Source organism: Aquarana catesbeiana, linkage group LG01, assembly GCF_042186555.1.
Source record: "Aquarana catesbeiana isolate 2022-GZ linkage group LG01, ASM4218655v1, whole genome shotgun sequence".
In the NCBI taxonomy this organism is placed as follows: Eukaryota; Metazoa; Chordata; class Amphibia; order Anura; family Ranidae; genus Aquarana; species Aquarana catesbeiana.
Window position 1 is genome coordinate 359,834,442 of NC_133324.1, and position 21,406 is coordinate 359,855,847.

The 21,406-nt window shown below is 42.0% G+C and overlaps 1 protein-coding gene across 2 annotated transcripts in view; it reads right to left on the bottom strand.

Moving 5' to 3' along the window:
* The window catches only part of LOC141146432 (kelch domain-containing protein 3-like), a 177,504-nt gene that overhangs the window by 116,746 nt on the left and 39,352 nt on the right, over positions 1 to 21,406 (bottom strand). For both annotated transcript variants that reach the window (XM_073632958.1, XM_073632959.1), the window contains exons 2-5: positions 21,286 to 21,357; positions 10,833 to 10,905; positions 7,939 to 7,981; positions 3,122 to 3,200 (exon numbers count right to left, since the gene is read on the bottom strand). In XM_073632958.1, the coding sequence (XP_073489059.1) occupies positions 3,122 to 3,200; positions 7,939 to 7,981; positions 10,833 to 10,905; positions 21,286 to 21,357 (267 nt within the window). The remainder of the gene's footprint in view (positions 1 to 3,121; positions 3,201 to 7,938; positions 7,982 to 10,832; positions 10,906 to 21,285; positions 21,358 to 21,406) is intronic.

A 21,406-nucleotide genomic window follows, 5' to 3' on the forward strand; every position in this document is an offset into this window, starting at 1 on the left:
CCACTTACGGGTAATTAAGTTTGGTCTTCTTGCCAGGGAAGCAAATCCAATTATTGGTTCGGTTAGGCAGAATATTTTTTCAACAAGCGCCTCATACCAATATTGGCCCTATGGGGCGTTCCAGCAGTAGTTCTCAGGGAGACTTCACTGAACATGCAGCTTCTAATATGTGCAAGAGGATACCAATGCAAAGACTCCGTCATACAAGATAGGTTCACAGTGCCATCTTTGTCTCTGGTCGAATTAAATCTTTTGTGGCAGGGCCAGCCAATCCAATGAAACTATTTTTAATAGCCTGGCTATGGAATAGTCTACACTAGAGGTGCAGGGATTCTCATCTGAGGTTGTTCAAACCTTGGTAACCAGAAGATTATTCATGAACGCTACATAGGAGAGGATATGAAAGAAGTTTGTTTTGTTTGCTCAGCAAAAAGCTTTCTCTCCTGTGTTCCCTGCTCTAGCCAATATCCTTGAGATTTTACAGTCAGCGCTAGAGGTTGGTCTGGCATACAACTCCATTTAAGGTGCAGATCTCTACCTTATCTTTTCACAGGCTGCAGATGGGTGCAAAAGCCAGTGACCAGATGCTTCTTCCAGATGACAATCTATACATGACCTTGAGGGAAATCCTTGTTCCCAGAGATAGACATTGTATCCCTATCTCCAAAGTTCAACTTTAAAGTGGTATCCAGTTTCCAGAACAACTGGGAGGTAGTCCCTCAGAGTTTTCACACGAGAGTGGCTGAGTGTACAGCAGTAAGACTTCAGTTTTCTTACACATGGTCGCGTCTTTTTATTTAGTAGCCATCAGGCCCTCAAGAGTCCTCCACCCTTGGGTTACCAGGGTAAATAGATTGGCATGCACGAAGTATGCTTTTTGCTCTGAAACAATTGCAAGTTTATTTGACTAGAGAGGTGGCAGTCTTTGGGGCAGCTATGCCAGGATTGCTTGGAAGATATAAGTAAGGGCTAGCTTGAAGGTTTGGTGCGGCCTTCATTCAACCTTACAAACTAAATATGCGACAAGCATATTCTCTTTGGGACAAGAGAGATCTATTATTTCTGGCTTTAGCAGCTTTTCTTTGATTGTCAGTGTTTCTTTTCATTTGTTCTCCCACGCCCTATATTAGCTTTGGTATATCCCGATGTCTGCTGATGTGAGGTGGGCCAGGAAAACGGAAAATTATTATCAAATACTTACCGTAGTTTTCCTTTCCTGGTCCATCAGCACAGGACTCCCTCCCTAGTGGCCTGTCGCAGGCTAAGTTATCGAACATCTTAGTTGGGGGAGGGGCTGTCTTTTATTCAGCTTGGAACAAGTGGTCATGTGGGGCTCCGGAGGAGGTGTTAACCAGGTTGTGTGCTGACGCCAGGATGGGCCAGGGAAGGAAAATTACGGTAAGTATTTGATAACATTTTCCCGTTATACATTCATGCTGCAATTAAGGTTACTAAAATATTTTAAAATGTTTATTTTAGTATTTAAAGTAGAAAAATAAGGCAAAACTATTTTTTATGAATGGGATTTGAGATTAGAAAACCTGTCAGGCTTTTTATTGTTGGCTGTTTCCCGTTTGGAAGAGTCACTCTCTCTATTTGCTCTGTTTACTGTTATCACCAAGAGTGAAAGTGAAAAAACTAAAGCATTTTGAGTTGTCACCGGAACAAGAATAGGAGGGAAATCTTCCAATGGGGACACTAGTTCTCCCGACTCTGGTGACACCAAAATATTCCCTCACTTTGGAGAGATATTATCTCACTTCTAGTTTTTGAGGGGAAATCTCCCCATTGGGACACAGATGGAAAAAAAATGCATTGGTTATAACCCTACCCTACTCTATCCAACATTTTGCCTTTAGGCTGGCTTACACATGTCCGGTGCAAATTGTATGTCCATTTTCACTGCGAATAAAAAGCATTTGTTCAGCGGTTCAGATGCGTTTTTTGATGTGGGTTTGATGCATTTGCAAGGCTCAGTACCAGATTTTTGTCACAGCTGCAATTTCAGTGCTGGCCAATAAATAAGGCCTGATTCACACCTATGCATTTTTAATGCTTTTTGCATTTTGCAGATTTGCACTACAGAAAGTGTTCTATGGGAAACCATGTTAAATGGACTGTAGTGCAAATCTGCAAAATGTAAAAGCACTAAAAATGCTTAACTGTGAATCAGGCCTAAAGGCCTATTACCACTAAAGGGTGTCAACTCCTGTAGTAGGAAAGCAATCCATGCTGAAATCCTGAACTGAATCCTGAACACAACTGAACACATGTGTGATTCAGAAGTGTTCCCATGGAACTTAATGAGTCTGGAATTTGCACCTGAATCGCACTGCAGTGCTCAGAAAACGCACAGGACTCTTTTTAAATTCCCACTGCGGATGCATCACATATATGTGAACAGCTACACTGAAAATCAATGTTATTTCACGTGAATCGTATGTGGTTCAAAACACATCCAATCCGCATATATGAGAACCGAGCCTTAGTTTTACTAAAACTAAAACTAAAGTTTCGTTTTGGATAGAGTGGTGAATGGTTACAAACTTTATGTTGGTGTTCTTGTTGATGAAGATTTCCCCTCACTTGCTGTTCTATCTGACAACTATAAAAAAGTAAAAAAGCTAACCTTTTGCCACACACGTAGCACATGTGTGTGGTGGCAAAGACGTTCGGCTTTGATGCCCACACACCGCACATATGCGTCCATGGGTGACAGAGGTTTCTGTGCTTAGAGCCCTCTCCCAGCACAGTGACCAAGCTGTCAAAGACAGCTCCCGGTCTGTCTTAATGATCAGGAGTTGGCAGGACCAGCTCCCCATCATGTGACCACTGTGATAGCCAATCAAACCCTAATAAAGGGACACCAGGGCTAGGCAGGAGGGGGTTAAAGGCATTTCCCAAACAGAGACAAAGAAAGCAATACGAAGCTGACCAGATTAACTTCCAAAACAAAAAAGTTTTTGGTACAATTAGGCAAAATATATAAATATATACTATTTATTTTATATATAATAAATAATATATAAAATATATAAATATGCCCTCATTAAATTTTACCTGAAATAGAATACTGTGACTTAAATTGAAAATAATTATTAAATAATTAGGAAATACTTACAACATGTCATGACCCTCTCTGGGTGTTGGTATCTTTCCAGTCTGGGGAATTGGCTCCCATGTTAAGTCATTGGAAGTAACTGTCGAAACAAAACATGTTTCTGTTATGTCAGTTTTCATTGCATGAGTCAGATAGTAATATAACACATTTTCATGAATGGCTGTAAGTAGTTTGATGTACACTGCAAATGATACAGTATTTTGTACATTAAAAGATCCAAGGGTGAAACACAATCCCATGGACACAGTTAGGGATTGTTCACGAGGGTGCAGAGCCCTGTACAGCATGAAGAGCAGTGGTTTATCTTTTTGTACTAGCATATATATCTGTGTGCAGACTGTGCATCCCTCCATGCATGCCTATCAAACTTATTTTATTATTCATATAGGCTGCCTGCATGCAAGCAGGCGAAAAGATAAACTGCTCTTCAAATTGTAGTGTACAGAAAATAAGCCTTTCAATGGTTCCACAGCTTTTTCTTTGCTATTTAAATGTGAGTCAAATGTGCCTTATGACAAAAAATGTGGAGGCCTTGGTTTAAAATAGTATTTATTTTTTTGTTATAGCATTGTGAAACTTGGACTTACACTGATTGATGTATCATGAATCTGGATTTTCTCTGAAATGTAGCCATAATTTCCTACTATTTAACTACTTCCAGTCCGGGCCTTTTCTGGCACTTTTTGTTCACATGTAACAATCAATATTTTTTGCTATAAAATTACTTAGAACCCCCAAATATTAGAGAATAAATTGGTGGGCTTTTTTCAAATGCAATTTTTTTGGGAAAAAATACACATTTTATTAATTTAATGCAAAAAAATGCGATACATAACCCATTTAAAAAAAAAGAAAAAATTGTGGTGATACCTCACATGTGTGGGAAGATCATCGTTTGCACGCATGCAGGACCAAAGCGTGCTTTCACCTTTGTGTGCAAGCACGATGGAAGGGGGCACTTTAATTTTTTTTATTTATTTTTTTTTTAATTACTCATTTTTTTATTATTTTTATTTTTACACTGTTGATTTATATTTTCCTTCTGACAGCCATAGGCATATCACAGGTCCTCTTTATGGAGAGATCTGTGGTCTATATGACCCCAAATCCCTCCTCTGCACTTAAAAGCATTCAAAAACATCAAGATCGGTGTCTCTGAATGTTTTCGATTTTCAAAAAATGTCACTGATGGTTTCTGAGTAAACCAGAAGTGATGTCATGTCATCGCTTCCGGGTTACTATTACAAACAGTCGAAGCTGATCCCAGCTTTGTTCGGCTATCCGGCCAGCCAGCGGATGCCCTGGCTGGTCACTCGGGTCTCCTAGTGGGGTGGGAGAGCCCGAGAGAGGCACGAAAGGAGGGCGTCCCCGGGGCGACCCCTCCTGTTCCTGCTTGTAATAGCAATCAAACAGCTGGGTAGCTGCTCTGTTTCCTATTACAAGAGAGCCAACCACCAGCTCTGAAAAACGATGCTGCAGGCATAATCCTGGTATAAACACCGAAAGTCCAGTGATGTACGGGTACATAGCTGGATGGGAAGTGGTTGAATACTTTCTTTATTCTTCCATCGATATAGTTGATGGTTAAAAATTAGATTAAGCCCGGGACACGTGGGCACTGAGTTTGGGTAAGGCATATTGGCATGTGGATTGATGTGAGGAGATGGGAGGACGCGTGGTGTTATATTTGGACACATTTTAAGCTCATTTATTTATTTATAATTTTGTTCAATTAGTGTACACTATTTTAAAAAATAAAATTGTTTTGGGGATCGATAAACCCCCAGCTGGACAGCTGAACCTTTCTTTGCTCCATTGAAATGTGTTGCATCTTCCTATGAGTTGGAGAGGGGAGGAGGAGGAGGGAAAGTGACGTTTCATGGCAAAGTTATGGAAGTTGAGCACTCAGTCCCCAAAAGACAGAGGAGTCGGAAGCTACAGATCCGAAATATACAACCTCATCTGTAGTGGGAGGGAGCGTGCGAAAGCGGAGAAAGAGTCTGTTAAGAGAAACATTAAGACTGGTGACATGTGGGCACTGAGTTTGGGTAAGATATATTGGCAAAAGTGTGAGAAATAGTAGTAAGCCCTGGCGCCAACCAAAAATGACAATATGCTAAAATATGTGAAGCTGTCCCCGCGGGCGCGCCGGCATGTTATCCCGCTGGACGTCATTTGATGCCCAGTCAGGATAACAGAACCACTTCCCGGCCGTCAGTTTGTTATAGGCCGGGCGGGAAGTGGTTAAGGACGTGGCGGCTGGCTTCCCGGCCCCCTCCTTAGCAAGCAGCTATATACAGTGTAAAAAGAAAATGCAAATCGCGGAAGAATCGAGGTAAAAACGTGTGTCCAAAAACGCAAAAAGCACTGCAGAAACGATCAAAAGCAACATGCATAGAGGTGGAACATTGTGAAAACAACATGCAAAAAGGGTGGTACCCTGTGACACCAAAGCATATTGAAACTTTTGGTTGGCGCCAGGGCTTACTAATATTTCTCACACTATATTGGCAAAAGGATTGATGTGTGGAGATTGGAGGACATGCGGTGTTATATTTGGACACGTTATGAGCATCTTTACTTTACTATTTATTTATCATTTTGTTCAATTAGTGTAACTGTATTACACTATTATAAAAAAAAAATGTTTTAGGGATTGATAAATCTCACGTGGAGGATCAGGAGAATATTGGAGTGCACTGGAGGAAGATGGAGGCCTTTTTGATGAAAGTGTGGAAGATATAACATTTTGATACAGGTATTTTGGCATGCAGGTGCGATGAAACACAGACTACTGGATGGTGCACAATATTATAGGTGATAGAAATTATATGGTGGATGTAAAAATACTACACTATATATAGTTTTATATTTATTGGGTCACTATTTTGAAGATATGAAGTTGTATACTTGGTATTTAAAAAGATATCACTCTGGTTATGAAAACATATACTTTATTTGACCCTGATACGTGTTGGGTTGCACAATCTGGTGAAAATTTGGAATTGTCAGAATTTATAAGGGTCTGTAAACATCAACAATATGTCAATGACTGTATCGTTTAATCTACATATAGTCATCCGCCAGGGTGGCAATTTATTTCCAGCCGCTAAGAGGCAGCTAAGGGGCAGCTTGGATGGGATTAGTTGGTTAGAATAGGTGTGCTGTATATTATCTGTTTTAGAATATAGTTGATATGAAGAAAATCATTCTGTGCAGCTTTGGCAGAAGAAAAGGATAAGGAGTAAATATAAAGCTGTGAAGGTGTTACTTTAAAGTCATTTTTAGCCAATTTTAGGAATTATGCAGTCCTAACCATGTAGCAAGATGAAACTTCTACATTATAGGGTCTATTTTTAAGGAGTGTAGTGGGGGTCAACTATTCTTTCACACATAAGATCTAAGAAGCTATACAAAGCCACCATTTTCTCATGTTTAACCACATGCCGACCGCCGCACGCCGATTTACATCGGCAGAATGGTACGGACAGGCGAAAGGGCGTACCCGTACGTCCCTTTAAAATTCCCACCTAGTGGGCACGCTCACGCCCACTGCACGCCGCGGGAGCGTGCCCACAGGTCCGGCGAACTCGATGTTCGCCTGCGGCCCACAATTGCAGTAAGGAGAGGCAGAATGGGGAGATGCCTATGTAAACAAGGCATTTCTCTGTTCTGCCTAGCAACATGTCAGGGATCTACTGCTCCATGTTATCGGGAGCAGTGATCTCTGTCATGTTGTAGTGAGCCCATCCCCCCCACAGTTAGAACACACTGAGGGAACACACTTAACCCCTTGATCGCCCCCTATTGTTTAACCCCTTCCCTGCCAGGGACATTTATACAGTAATCAGTGGCTATTTTTAGCTCTGGTCGCTGTATAAACGTCAATGGTCCCAAAATAGTGTCAAAAGTGCCCGATCTGTCCGCCACAATGTTGCAGCCACGATAAAAATCACAGATCGCTGCCATTACTAGTAAAAAAAAAAAAATAACAACAAAAATGCCATAAATCTATCCCCTATTTTGTAGACTCTATAACTTTTGCGCAAACCAATCAATATACGCTTATTACAAATTTTTTTTTACCGAAAATATGTAGAAGAATACATATCAGCCTAAACTGTGGAAGAAATTTCGTTTTTTTTTATATATTTTCGGGGGATATTTATTGTAGCAAAAAGGAAAAAATATAGCTTTTTTTTCAAAATTGTCACTTTTTTTTGTTTATAGCGCAAAAAATAAAAACCGCAGCGGTGATCAAATACCACCAAAAGAAAGCTCTATTTGTGAGGAAAAAAGGACGTCAATTTTGTTTGGGTACAATGTTGCACGACCGTGCAATTATCAGCTAAACGACACAGTGCCAAACCGCAAAAAATGCTCTGGTCAGGAAGGGGGTAAATGCTTCCGGGGCTGAAGTGGTTAACAACAATGTGCTTCATTATATTATTTACTTTGAAAGCAGCTCTTCTCCATCCTTCAAAGGTCCTTTCCCTTTTGCTTTTAGCTATTTGAAGCTTAAACAACATTTCATTTAAACATAGCAATCTTGGGGCTCAATAAAAATCCTGAAAATGCTTAAAGGATGTGATCACTCCCTGCTAGAAGTTTGACCCGGAACCCTGTAGATTTTTGTTGTACCTGTGGTGGTTGTAATATGGTCCTGCTAGGAGTTTGTTCCAGAGCCCTGGGCTTTTTTTTTTTTTTTTTATCTGTGGAGGTTGTAAAGGGTTCTTTTTAGGACCTTGGAGTTTCTGATTCACATGTGGCTGCAGCTATTAACAAAACACACATGAAACAAAATAACAAAATCTTACTTGTGATCATGTGAAAGTCATTCAAATACAATGGATCCTTTTCCTACAAAAACGAAAAATCTAAGTATTAGGATATAAAAATGACTGAATGTTCATATGCATAGTTTTTTTTTAATAAATAATGCATATAGTTCTAAGAGAATGATAAAATATTTCAAACAGTATACAAATCTCTCTTCAAAAAAACACCTTTGGGAGTATCCAAATGTAAAAAGCGGTGGGAGAGAGAGATCACGGACATTCAAGGAGAGGATTGGGATTATATGTGGGATCACCCCTTTAAATATTTAGTATCAGCAAGGGACCGCTTAATTCACTTCAAATTTCTCCATGGCAAATATTTTACACCTGCCAGGTTGTCACGCATTTATCCAACAGTCAGCAGCCAATGCTGGAGATGCTCCCACACCTCAGCTGACTCAGAACATATCTTCTGGAGTTGCACGCAGATCCAAACTTTCTGGTCTGGTATTACAGAATGTCTTGCAGAGGTACTCAGCATCCCGGTCCCTATGAAACCTAGAGTCTGCTTAATTGGATTAGTGGAAGAGGTAGAAAAAAAGGGAATATTTTTGGGACTTTAAATGAGACGCAACGGAGAATATTGCGCCTCCATCCCTGGTTGCTTTTGCAAAAAAGAGGGGGGGAGGGTAGTTCCATCTCGAGCACACCACACTTTATTAAATATTGGGCTGTTCTATGGTAGAAAGGCTATACTAATAAACTGGAAGAAACCAGCTGCACCCACTCTGTCAACTGGAAAGGATTGGTTAATTCGGTCATACATTTATACAGAGCAACTTAAAGGTCCACAGGCTGTGAAAAGAAGTTTAAAAAGGTATGGCAGGCCTGGCTCGACTCTTCAGCTACAGTGGGCTAAACAAGATGCTGTATATGTACATAGGAGGTGAATAAAGGTCTAGAGCTGCTGAGCTACCCTGGTCAATAAATAAATAAAGTCCCCATTGATAGACATAAAAATGGTCGCATCTGCATAAGAGTGTAATTATCTGATACCTGAGGGGCATGGTACGAATGCATTTAATCATAAGGTGCACATTGTTACAATTATGAAAATGTGGCAATTGGCCGGGTAGGGTGGTTGGGGAGATGGAAGGACGGCAGTAAGGTTGAACTATGTTAGTTCTGTTAATGGCCCTGTGTGGACGACTCCGGTAAGGCACGTTACCTGCTGGGGATGTGTGTGTGTTCAATTGTGACATGTTGTATTGTAAAAATCGTAATAAAAAGAATTAAAAAAAAAAAGAAATTTAACAAAAATGTTGTTTTAGTGCTTAAGCCAAAGTATTTTTAAAGGTATTTTATTTATGATATTCAGTGGCATAACTAGAACCTTCAGGGCCCCGGTGTAAGAAACCATGGGGGGCCCCCCTGATCTCCGGCCAGGGCCCTTCCCACTGATCCCGAGGGCAGCAAGACCTGGATAGGAGGGGGAACAAATCCCCTCCATTTTTCTCCTGCAGCCACTGAATGCCTATCAGAGGGAGAGTAGGAGAAGCAGACTTTTAGTGGCTGCAGGAGAAAAATGGAGGGGATTTGTTCCTCTAAATGCCCCCCCATCCAGGTGTTCAGGGGCAACATGTGCACTATTGCAATTGTGACCCATGTAGTTACGCCCCTGGGATGAGTGGCAGCGGTGGTGGTGGGGGATGGGATCAGTGGCAGCAGTGGTGGTTGGGGAGGGATAGGATCAGTGGCATCGGTGGTGGTGGGGGATGGGATGGAATGAATGGCAGCGGTGGGGGGTGGGATTAGTGGCAGCAGTGGTGATTGGGTGTTGATGGGATCAGTGGCAGCGGTGGTGGTGGAGGGATGGGATGAGTGGCAGTGGTGAGGAGGGATGGGATCAGTGGTAGGGGTTGTGGTTGAGGGGGTGGGATCAGTGGTAGGGGGATTGAATGGGATGAGTGGCAGAGGTGGTGGGGGGAATTGGATCAGTGGCAAGGGTGATGGTTGGAGGGGGATGAGATGAATGGTAGTGGAAGGGGGGATTGGATGAAATGAGTGGCAGCGGTGGTGGGAGGATGGGATCCGTGGCGAGGGTGGTGGTTGGGGGGTGGGATGGTATGAGTGGTGAAGAGGGGAATGGTATCAGTGGCAAGGATGGTGGTTGCCGGATGGGATCAGTGGCAGTAGTGGTCATGGTGGGGTGGATCAGTGGCAGCAGTGGCTGTGTGAGGGGTATCACTGGTGGTGGTGAGGGGGGAATCAGTGGCAGTAGTGGTGGTGTGGGGGGTATCAGTGGCAGTAGTCGTGGTGGTGTGGGGGTATCAGTGGCAGTAGTGGTGGTGTGAGGGGTATCAGTGGCAGTAGTGGTGGTGGTGGTGTGGGGGGTATCAGTGGCAGTAGTGGTGGTGGTGTGGGGGGGTATCAGTGACAGTAGTGGTGGCGGTGGTGTGGGGGTATCAGTGGCAGTAGTGGTGGTGTGGGGGGTATCAGTGGCAGTAGTGGTGGTGGTGTGGGGGGTATCAGTGCCAGTAGTTGTGGTGGTGTGGGGGGGTATCAGCAGCAGTAGTGGTGGTGGTATCAGTGGTAGTAATTGTGGTGGTGTGTGGTGGATCCTACTTACAGCAACGTACAGCCTTTTAGGGTATACAAGGTTGATATAAAAGCTGAAAAAGCTTTGACCACGTGTAGACTTCAGTTATTGCTTTCAGATATTTTTAACTATGGCAGGAAAAGTTTATTTAGTCAAAGGCCCATAATTGATATTATGAGAAAATTCTACTATTCTCACTTTGCATTTTTGACCACATTTTTATGCATTACATTTACTTTATTTGCATTCAAATCAACTTTAGAAAAGCTGTTGACATAAAATATACAATGAACCCAGTAACAGGATAACACAACATACACAATTATTTGCTTACCAGATTACTGCTGATTGAGCAACCTCCAAAAATAAATGCTATATTTCCTGCAACTGCCAAAGCATGTCCATGCCTACACAATGAATAACAAGAAATAAATATATAACAAGAAATAAAAAAATAAATATATATATATATATATATATACCTACACAGTATATGTACATGTTAAAAACATTACATGAAAAACTTGGTGGAGAGATCATTAAAATGATTTCTAGCCTTCGTATGCCTTTCAGAATAGGAACTAGTCAATGGATGTATGTATAATGTATTTCATAACAGTAGGATATATCCTGTTTAAGAACTGCCAGTTATGGAGGCCTAAAACAGAACTAAAGACTTGTGGTCTCCTTGTTTTTGAAACATTTTAATCTCTCAGCAGTCATCAGGGATAGGTTAGCTGTTGCTCCAAATTTTCCCTACCCCTGTAATTGTTTAAAAATGAAAGCTTTATATCAGAATTCATACTTCCACTACCCATGCGCTTCCCCATGGTATCCAAAAGCCCTGCAAGTTACTTGGTAAACTACATTTCCCATCTTCATCAAATGATGTGTGTGAGTATAGTTTATGCTGATAGACTCCAGCTTAGACATAAGGCAAGATAAGCGGGACAAGGCATTGATGGGCAGGTTTAGGCAGGGTATACAGAATATAATCTAAAGCTGATAGACAAGCTTGGAGTGGGGCTAAGCTGAAATCTTTGTCTTAAAAGTTTCAGCCAGTGCAGCCGAGGCGACAATGGAGTAGAAGATGCCATGAATTAAGGTAGATTTTAGTTACCAAATTTACCAAAGAAATTATTGAAAATGAAGACAGTAAGGTAGCTTTAATAGTGATGCTGCATACATATGATGTACTAAAAACATACTTTCCACCTTATCAACTCTGTTGTTACTGTGTTTACTATTAATTTACCACTTCAAGTCCAGACACTTTCACGCCCTTCCAATCCAGGCCATTTTTCAGCTCTGAACACTGTCACAGTTTGAATGAGAATTACTAATGTAACACCGTACTCAAATATTTTTTTTATCATTTTGTGAGATGGTAGAGCTTTCTTTTGGTGATATTTAATCACCACTTTCTTCTATACTTTTTTGCTATATAAATTAAAAAATACTGAAAATTTAGAAAAAAAAACACATTTATTTTAGTTTCTGTTATAAAATTTTGGAAATAAATAATCTTTCCTCATAAATATAGGCCAAAATGTTCTTTTGCTACATTTCTTTGGTAAATATAACCCGAATCAGTGTATATTATTTAGTCTGTGTGAAAGTTATAGAGTCTAGAAACTATGGTATACTGTATATTAGGGCTGTTACTGATTAAAATTTTCGTGTACGATTAATTTCCATTAATTATAACGCACATACAAATCCAACTACTTTTAGCTGATTTTGCACCGTTGTTATGGCAACGGCCGAAGCCGGACATAGCGGGGCATGGCTAGAACGTCACACGTCATAAACTCAGCCTCACCGTGCCCATAATCTCAGCCTTACCGTGCCCATAATCGCAGCCTCGCCGTGCCTATAATGGCAGCCTCACCGTGCCCATAATGCAGTCTCAACGTGCCCATAATGCAGTCTCACCATGCCCATAATCGCAGCCTCACCGTGCCCATAATGCTGTCTCACTGTGCCCATAATCGCAGCCTCGCCATGCCTATAATCGCAGCCTCACCGTGCCCATAATGCTGTCTCACCCTGCCAATAATGCTGTCTCACTGTGCCCATAATCGCAGCCTCGCCGTGCCTATAATGGCAGCCTCACCGTGCCCATAATGCAGTCTCAACGTGCCCATAATGCAGTCTCACCATGCCCATAATCGCAGCCTCACCGTGCCCATAATGCTGTCTCACTGTGCCCATAATCGCAGCCTCGCCATGCCTATAATCGCAGCCTCACCGTGCCCATAATGCTGTCTCACCTTGCCCATAATGCTGTCTCACCAAGCCCATAATCGCAGCCTCGCCGTTCCTATAATGGCAGTCTCACTGTGCCCATAATGCAGCCTCACTGTAGTCAGTGCCTGTGCCTGGATTACACAGTCTGCGGGCATCTCCCGCTGTGTGTCTCAGAGCTGAGTGTGAAAACATTGACCGTGTTTTGAGAAAAGTTCCGCCCTCCTCCTAGATCAGCTCGTGTGATAGACAGAACACTGCGTCTATCACACAAGCTGATCTAGGAGGAGGGCGGGACTTTTCTCACAGCGCGGCCAAAGTTTTCACACTGAGCTCGGAGACACACAGCGGGAGATGCCCGCAGACTGTGTATGACATATAGCGGAGGAGGAGGAGGAGGTAGCAAGGCGCTGGGCTGCAGCCACAGCTTGGCCCAAAGAGACCCCAGGGCAGGCAGCCTACCGATCAAAAAAATTTTGATCAATCAAAAAAATTAACGATTAATCGAGGAATTAATCGTTAATTTCCGCAGCCCTACTGTATATATTTGAAAATTGATCAATCCCGAAGTACTGACTGACTATCTAATTTGTTGAGGCCCTAAAATGCCAGAACAGTACAAATACCCCCAAATGACACTCAAGTAGACAGTCCAAGGTATATAGTAAGAGGCATGGTGAGTTTTTTTAAGTTGTAATTTTTTGTCACAATTTTTTTGGAAAAGTAAGAAATTCAATATTTTTTTCCACAAAGTTGCCATTTTAACAATTTATGTCTCACACACAGCATAGGTATACTTAGAATTATACCCCAAAGCACATTCCGCTATGCATCCTGAGTATAAGAATACCACATGTGATAACAGATGTTCATTTGTTATACCCTCATTAGGGTGTCTTTTCAGTTTAGTACCATGATCATTGGATGGAATTGTTGCATTTTGACTTATTTCACTTTGTATTTGTATTCATCCACTTACATGATGTAATGTATTTGGAGTCAATTCTCTGTAATTCTGGTTAAATCATCAATAAAATGTTTATGTAAAAAAAGTACCATATGTGTGAGACTAGATGCATAAAGGGGCCCAAAATCCAAGGAGAAACTTTGGGCTTTCAAAGTGCATAAATTACGCATCTAACTTCTTGACTACCTATCACATTTTTGGAGCACCAGGACAGTGAAAACACCCACATCATGACCCCCATTTTGAAAAGCAAACACTTCAAGATATTTTCTAAAAAGCATAGTGAGTCTGTTAAAAACGTAATTTTTTGCCACAAGTTTTTGGAAAATGAAGAAAAAAAAATGAAAATGTATTAATTTTTTTACATAAAGTTGTCAATTTATAAGATACTTCTAACACACATTATTGCCACACACCAAAACACCAAAACTGCAGTGGGAAGGTAGAGGGGAGATGCCATTCCAATTGTAGACTTAGCCCAGTGACAATGTGCCAGAACAGGTAAGATCTGTGACAGCAGCTTCCCTGCACTGCTCTGCTTGAGGAAATCATATCTGTATTATACATTACTGCCCCTATTCTGTACTCTCCTGCCCCCTGTACTGTGCCCTCCTGATCCCTCCTATACTGTACCCTTCTGACCCCCATACTGTGTCCTCCTGACCCTTCCTGTATTGTGCCCTCCTGACGCCCCCTTCACTGTGCCCTCCCCCGTACTGTGCAACACCTACCCCTCCCCATATTGTGCCCCTCTGCCCCGTACTGTGCCCTCTTGCCCCCCTGTAATGTTCCCTCCTACCCCCTGTACGATGCACTCCTGCCCCCTGTACTGTGCCCTCCTGTCCCACTGTGCCTTCCTACCCCCCCTGTACTGTGCCCTCTTGCTCCCCCACACTTTGCCCTACTAACCCCTCTCCAATGCCCTACTGATGCCCTGTCATCTGCCCTGCTGAGCGCTGTCTACTACCCTGCTGACCACCTGTCCTCTGCCCTATTGACCTCCTGTCCTCTGCCCTACTGACCCCTGCCCAGCTGTTTTGGTGGACCTGTCCTCTGCCCTATTGACCTCTGTACACCACCCTACATCCTACTGCCCTCTGTACACTGCTCTACATACTACTGACCTCTGTACAACGCTGTATCCTGGCCTAGGCCGACAAGGCCCAGGCCTAGGGCAGCACTTTGCAGGGGGGCAGCACGGAAAGAGTCCCCACCGGCTTGCACTGTTAGTGTAGTGCCAGTCTTATGGGGCGGACTGGGCTGAGAGGCAAATTAGTCTAGCGCCTCCATAAAGCGGCCGCACTGCTTCCGGTAGGCGGGCAGCTGGCATTCCACAACTGTGGGGGGCGGCGCCGCTTCTAATTTTGACTGTCCTCTCATCGTGGACCACAAACCTTCCTCACTGTGCTATGTTTTCTGCTGCACTATTGGCATGCTTATGTGTTCTTAGTCCTCTCCATAAAATTATCAGAAAATTGTGCTTAAAGTAGAACTATAGGCAACAATTATTTTTTTTCATTTTGAATAGAGTAATGGAGGGTTTTAGCCCCTGTCAGGTTTTTTTTTTACCATCCCTGTCCCATTGCAGAGATTTCCCTTCACTTCCTGCCCCAAAGCCAAACGGGAAGTAAGAGGAAATCTTTGCAAATGAAGGGAATCCATTGCTTCCCCCAGGCCCTCAGAACTAGTGTCCCCACTCAAAAATTTCAGGGCAGGTCTTAAACAGCAAGGGGTGTGGCCTTGACAGGAAGGGTCATATTTAAATTAGGGGGTGCACAAGTTTAGTCAGGCCTAGGGCAGCACAAAACCTAAATACACTACTGCCTCTGTACACTGCTCTATCTACTACAAACCTCTGTACACTGCAGAAGTTGCAGTACTCAGCAGAATGGTCAGTGTCAAATGATGCTTCCAGAGTATTTGGTGCAAAATGTGTTTTAATTGCAGTATAATTGGTGGTTCTCCCTGTATTCTCTGTAAGATCTGTTGCCACCCTTTAAAGAGGCTGCACCGTTGCAGCTACAAAAAAAATACATAAATGATTTTACTGATGAGCAATACAGGTGTGGCTGTGTTTTGGTCTTTATTATCATAAATCTTCCTGTTCAGTATATACAGTATTTTAAAATTAAATTGTTACATTCAGTATGCAAAGCACTCTGAAAATCATAGGCGCTATATGCCTGTAACAAATATATAAATAGGCTAATGATATTCTTCATGTAATAGGACTTCCATCTTAAATGAATGCTCCACCCCTAATTAAAGTACATGCTCCTCCTACAATGGCTTGCTGTACTCACAGCATAAAAAGGTGTCCCTGGAAACATAATTGAAATATTTGCACAATAAGAAGCACAATAATAGTAATTCAACTTGAATGGTTGGGCGGTATTGGCCCCCACGTCCACCACCACTAAAACATAGACATACTGTATGTCTCCTAAACATTTATTGCCTGAATTGGATGACAAGGAATTTATGTGCATGGATACCTTTAAGATTAGGAAATGTAAGATTAAGATAAAAGGTTATAAGATTAAGGAAATGTATGTTTGGTTAAATAAATATCCACTTTCAATCACGGTGTATGCGTGATAAATTAGTGTTACAGTCCATTAGATCTAACATTACTATCTACAGTCATTCCAGTAAAAATGACAGCCAGGGGGTTTGTTCGTTTCTTGATGAATGTGTATGTATGTTTGAAGAAGAATTGGGAGGTACAGGTGCCCTTGAGCCATATTTGAATGCAGAAAATAAAATGTAAGTGCTAAGTGCAGTGAGGATTTGATTTCCTTTTACCATTGCAGGCATAAAATAATTGCAAGTTACTTTTTGGGAACAAAGAACAGGAAAAGGAGAAAAAAGGAAAGAAACTCTTTTAAGCAAATGGTTAAATAACTGAGCAACAGAACATATCACTGATTCCTCACACTAGACGGTACTTTCACTGCATTGTACTCATGATAAATCCTGGAAAATAGCAAGAATTAGCACATATTGTCTAGCAGAATTACAACCAGCACTTTGGTTGACATCAAGTTCCCTCGTATTGCAATGTAGCTTTTATTATAATAAAATTTCACAAGTACAATCAGATGAGGCCAGGACCCTTAATCACTGGGTGCTTACATCTGCTGATATGAAATACAAGAAAATGATTACATTCATAACACTAGAAACAAATAAAAACCTGAGCAATACCACAGACTAATGTTAAAATGAGAGTACAAGCAACATGTGAAATTAATCACTAAGATGTTAATGCGGTTCTGCAGACTCTGGAAATGTGTCTAACTGAAGGGCTACTCTCTTTAGCTTAAAGTGATAGTAAACAGTCTTGTTTTTTTTCTATAAAAATAACAAACATATTATACTTACCTACTCTATTGCAATGGAGTTTCACAGAGCAGCCCAGATCCTCCTCTTCTCGGGTCCCTCTTCTGTGCTTTTGGACCCTCCCTCCTGTCAAGTTCTCCCACAGCAAGAAGCTTGCTATGGGGGCACCTGAGCTGAGTTACAGCTTTGTGTGTCCATTTGGACATGGAGCCGTGGCCCCGCCCCGTCCCTATCTCTTCCGGTTTGGCTAAATTACTTTGACAGCAGCAGGGGCCAATGGCACCATTGCTGTGTCTCAGCCAATCAGGAGGGAGAGTCTTGGATGGCTGAGACACTTGTGGACATCGCTGTACAAAGATGGGGCTCAGGTAAGTATTAGGGGGGCTGAAGGGAGCTACTGCACACAGAAAGACTTTTAATCTTAATGCATAGAATGCATTAAGATAAAAAACCTTCTAACTTTACAACCTCTTTAAAGCTGATCTCCAAGTTTCATTAAAGGCCTTGTTTTCATGAGGTACACAAAGCATACCCCTGTGGAGGGCAAAGTTTACCAATGAGCAGAGAGCAGGGGGGCGGGGCTGAGCCACATTGTATGGGTCAATAGATGCATACAGCCCAGGTCGGCAGCAAGCCCGCACAATCTGCCCCCACAAAAGAGAAGGAGCCCAGAGCACCGGTGGAAACCTAGAAGGAGGAGGTTCACGGCTCCTTTCTGCAATACTATTGAACAGAACAGGTAACTATACCATGTTTATTTTTGTATTTAACTTAAGCACTACAATCACTTTAAAATTAAAGTGATACTAAACACACACTGTTTAACCACTTCAGCCCCAGAAGAATTTACCCCCTTCCTGACCAGAGCACTTTTTTGCGATTCGGCATTGCGTCGCTTTAACAGACAATTGCGCGGTCGTGCGAGGTGGCTCCCAAACAAAATTGACGTCCCTTTTTTCCCACAAATAGAGCTTTCTTTTGGTGGTATTTGATCACCTCTGCGGTTTTTATTTTTTGCGATTTGAAAAAAACACATTGTTTTTTACTTTTTGCTATAATAAATATCCCCCAAAAATATATAAAAAACCTTTTTTTTTCCTCAGTTTAGGCCGATATGTAGTCTTCTACATATTTTTGGTAAATAAAATCGCAATAAGCGATTATTGATCGGTTTGTGCAAAACTTATAGCGTTGGGACATTAGCGTTATAGAACATCTTTAGGATGCATTCGAGCGGAGACTGCGAGCCAGACCTTCTCGTCCAACATCAGTGCCTGACCTCACAAATGCGTTTCTGGAAGAATGATCAAACATTCCCATAGTCACACTCCTAAACCTTGTGGACAGCCTTCCCAGAAGAGTTGAAGCTGTTATAGCTGCAAAGGGTGGGTCAATGCAATATTGAACCCTATGGATGGCAGGTGTCCCAATACTTTTGAATATACAGTGTATGTGTTGGTGTTGATGGGGATACCAGGGGTTGTCTGAACTCAAGATGTGCTATTTTTTTTAAACATGTACAAGACTCAGATTTTTTTATCCACATATTAAATGCATTGATAAAGAAAAATTAAAGAAAAAAAGATGTGGGTGGTCATGGCGCCAGGGAAGCAGGGCACTCACCAGCAGAAAAGCAGATGCAATGCAATGCCAAGGTCTAGTGAGTACAATCCAGTGATGGAGGGAGAAATATGTGTTGGATTCTGGAGGTGATTTTGTCATGGAGAGGTGGAGGGGCAATGTATATGTGGTGAGGGGATATTTTTTTTCTTGGGAGACACTGTTATTAACTTATCACCCCTGCATGCTGTGCATTACTTACTCATGACCCCTGCACACTGAGCATTACACAGCATTAAACTCTCTTGACCCTTGACCACTGCACTCTATGCATTACACCTTGCACACTAAACCCCTGCAGAATGTGCATTATGTTTTCCTGAACCCTGTACTCTGTATGTTACACACCCCTGGCCTCTCCACTCCTGCACTCTGCACTATGCATTTCAGACCCTTGCAATCTATGCATATTGCACTCTTTACCCCTGCACTCTGTGCATATTGTACTGCTGGCCACTGCAATCTGTGCCTTATACACTACTGACCATTGCACTTTGTGCATTACACATCTCTCCACTCTATTTATTATACACACCTGTCGCCTGCACTCTGTGCATTAGGCATTCCTGATCCCTGCACTCTATGAGATATGCACTCTGTACATAATTTACTCCTGGCCACTTCATTCTGTGCATTACACATTATTGCACGCCCCTGCACTCTGTGTGTTATGCGCTCTTGATCCAAAGCAGTAGTAGGGTCGGGTCTTATTAAACCATACCCTCTTAAGCCCCTCCCACTGGTGCACTTTGAGCACACCCATAATTCAATGCAGTGAACTACGTAAACCACATCATAGCTCTTCAGAGAAACTTGGGTGTTGCTACAGATGGAAGGTGTGATTTTGTGGGTGTAGATAATAAATAGTCTGGTGGGGTGGGTGGCTGCTGCTCCGCAGTTATGCTTGTATACAAAAAAAAAAAAAACAGAAGCCTAGTCCATGAACTATGCATCTGATTGGATGCAGATGTTGTTTGGCTGACAATGCTATTCCTGATTCCTTTGATTTTCAGATCGAAGGATGTTAGGCAGAAGGGTGCCAACAGAGCCATCTATGGGTTAATTTTGACTGGTTCATTGGTTCGGCTAGCTTTAGGCACGTCACCACTTCCACTCTTTTACCTACTGCTTCTCTGACCACCAAAGACCACTTCTCACCTATCTCCCTGCACTTCATGGATTGGAACAATGATTACCTTCAGACAAATTGCTAGATCTAGGCAACTCTTCCCTAAGTTCTCCACACTTTGCTGTTCATTACCGGATACCTGCAGTCTGTGCAATCTCTTTCCTTGGTGTCAGCACCCTTGTCAGTAGTAACCTGAAATAACTCATACAGGTCTTTTTCATAGTGCGAGTTAAAGTAACTGGAGTCCACACACTTGAATGAGTGCTAATGTTGTCTAATACATTTCTGTAGAATATAGGTTATAAAATATAAACATATATCTGACATCTATACTTATTACTTGTTTACTGCTTCTGTTTTTCTGAACTGACCCAACATTAGGTCCACATTAAGTTTTATGCAGTGTACACACGGTCGGACTCTTCGACCGAACTTGTCAGACGGACGCCGACGGACCAAATCTGGCAGACAATCTGATCGTGTGTGGGCTTCACCGGACCTTCAGCGGACTTTTCTAGTTGCAAATCTGACGGACTTTAGATTTGGAACATGCTTCAAATCTTTATGTTGTAACTCCGCCGGACCCAGAAATCCGCTCGTCTGCATGCTAGTCCGACGGACAAAAACCGACGCTAGGGCAGCTATTGGCTACTGGCTATCAACTTCCTTATTTTAGTCCGGTGTACGTCATCACGTACGAATCCATTGGACTTTGGTGTGATCGTGTGTAGGCAAGTCCGTCAAAAGTCCGTCGAAGGTACGCTGGAAAGTCTGTCGGACCAGTCCGTTCGAAAAGTCCGCCCGTGTGTACGCGGCTTAGTTACACTGAATGGCTATCAGTAGAATATATATGTAGAAAATCATTATACAAGCATAGCTCCCAACTGTCCCTGATTTTTGAGGGACTGTTCCTGATTTGGAGCAATGTCCCTCTGTCCCTCTTTCCTCCTCATTTGTCCCTCATTTTGGTCTGATCTATATAGATGTATATAAAATGCACTTATATCTTTCAAAAAGTGTTTTCCAGTGCTACACCTTTCATCTGATTTCTAAATTGCTGCATATGTAAATTCCAAAAGCCAATATAAAAGCAATAGTAGTGTTAAAAAAGCACTTGTGGGTTTAACCAATCTTGTTTTTTTTTTGTACAATTCTCATTTAAGGGGGTGTGGCAAGGGATGTGTCCTATGCCTGCATACTTTTGCTGGTAGGTGTCCCTCATTCCCATCTCAAAAAGTTGTGATGTATGTACAAGGGACAAAAATGTTACTATATTTAGGTATAAATTGCTTGGGAACTACAAGAAAAATCAGTGACTATTTTTTCGCCAGTAATGTTATAGTCAACAATGGTAATAAACAATGATAATTCTTGACTGTGCTCCAACTACAAGTATTCATTTATTGAAAATCAATCTTTCAGCTTTTATATTTCTTTCAGACATTCACAAGGATATTATAAAATGCAGGGTATAACTCCTACCGAGGTCTTGGTGGAGCACCGCAGACATTCATTTCAATCCAATGACCGCTTGCCAGAGCCATGATTATGCAGCTAAAAGGATGATAAAACATAGAGTGTAAAAACATACAGTGTATTTGCT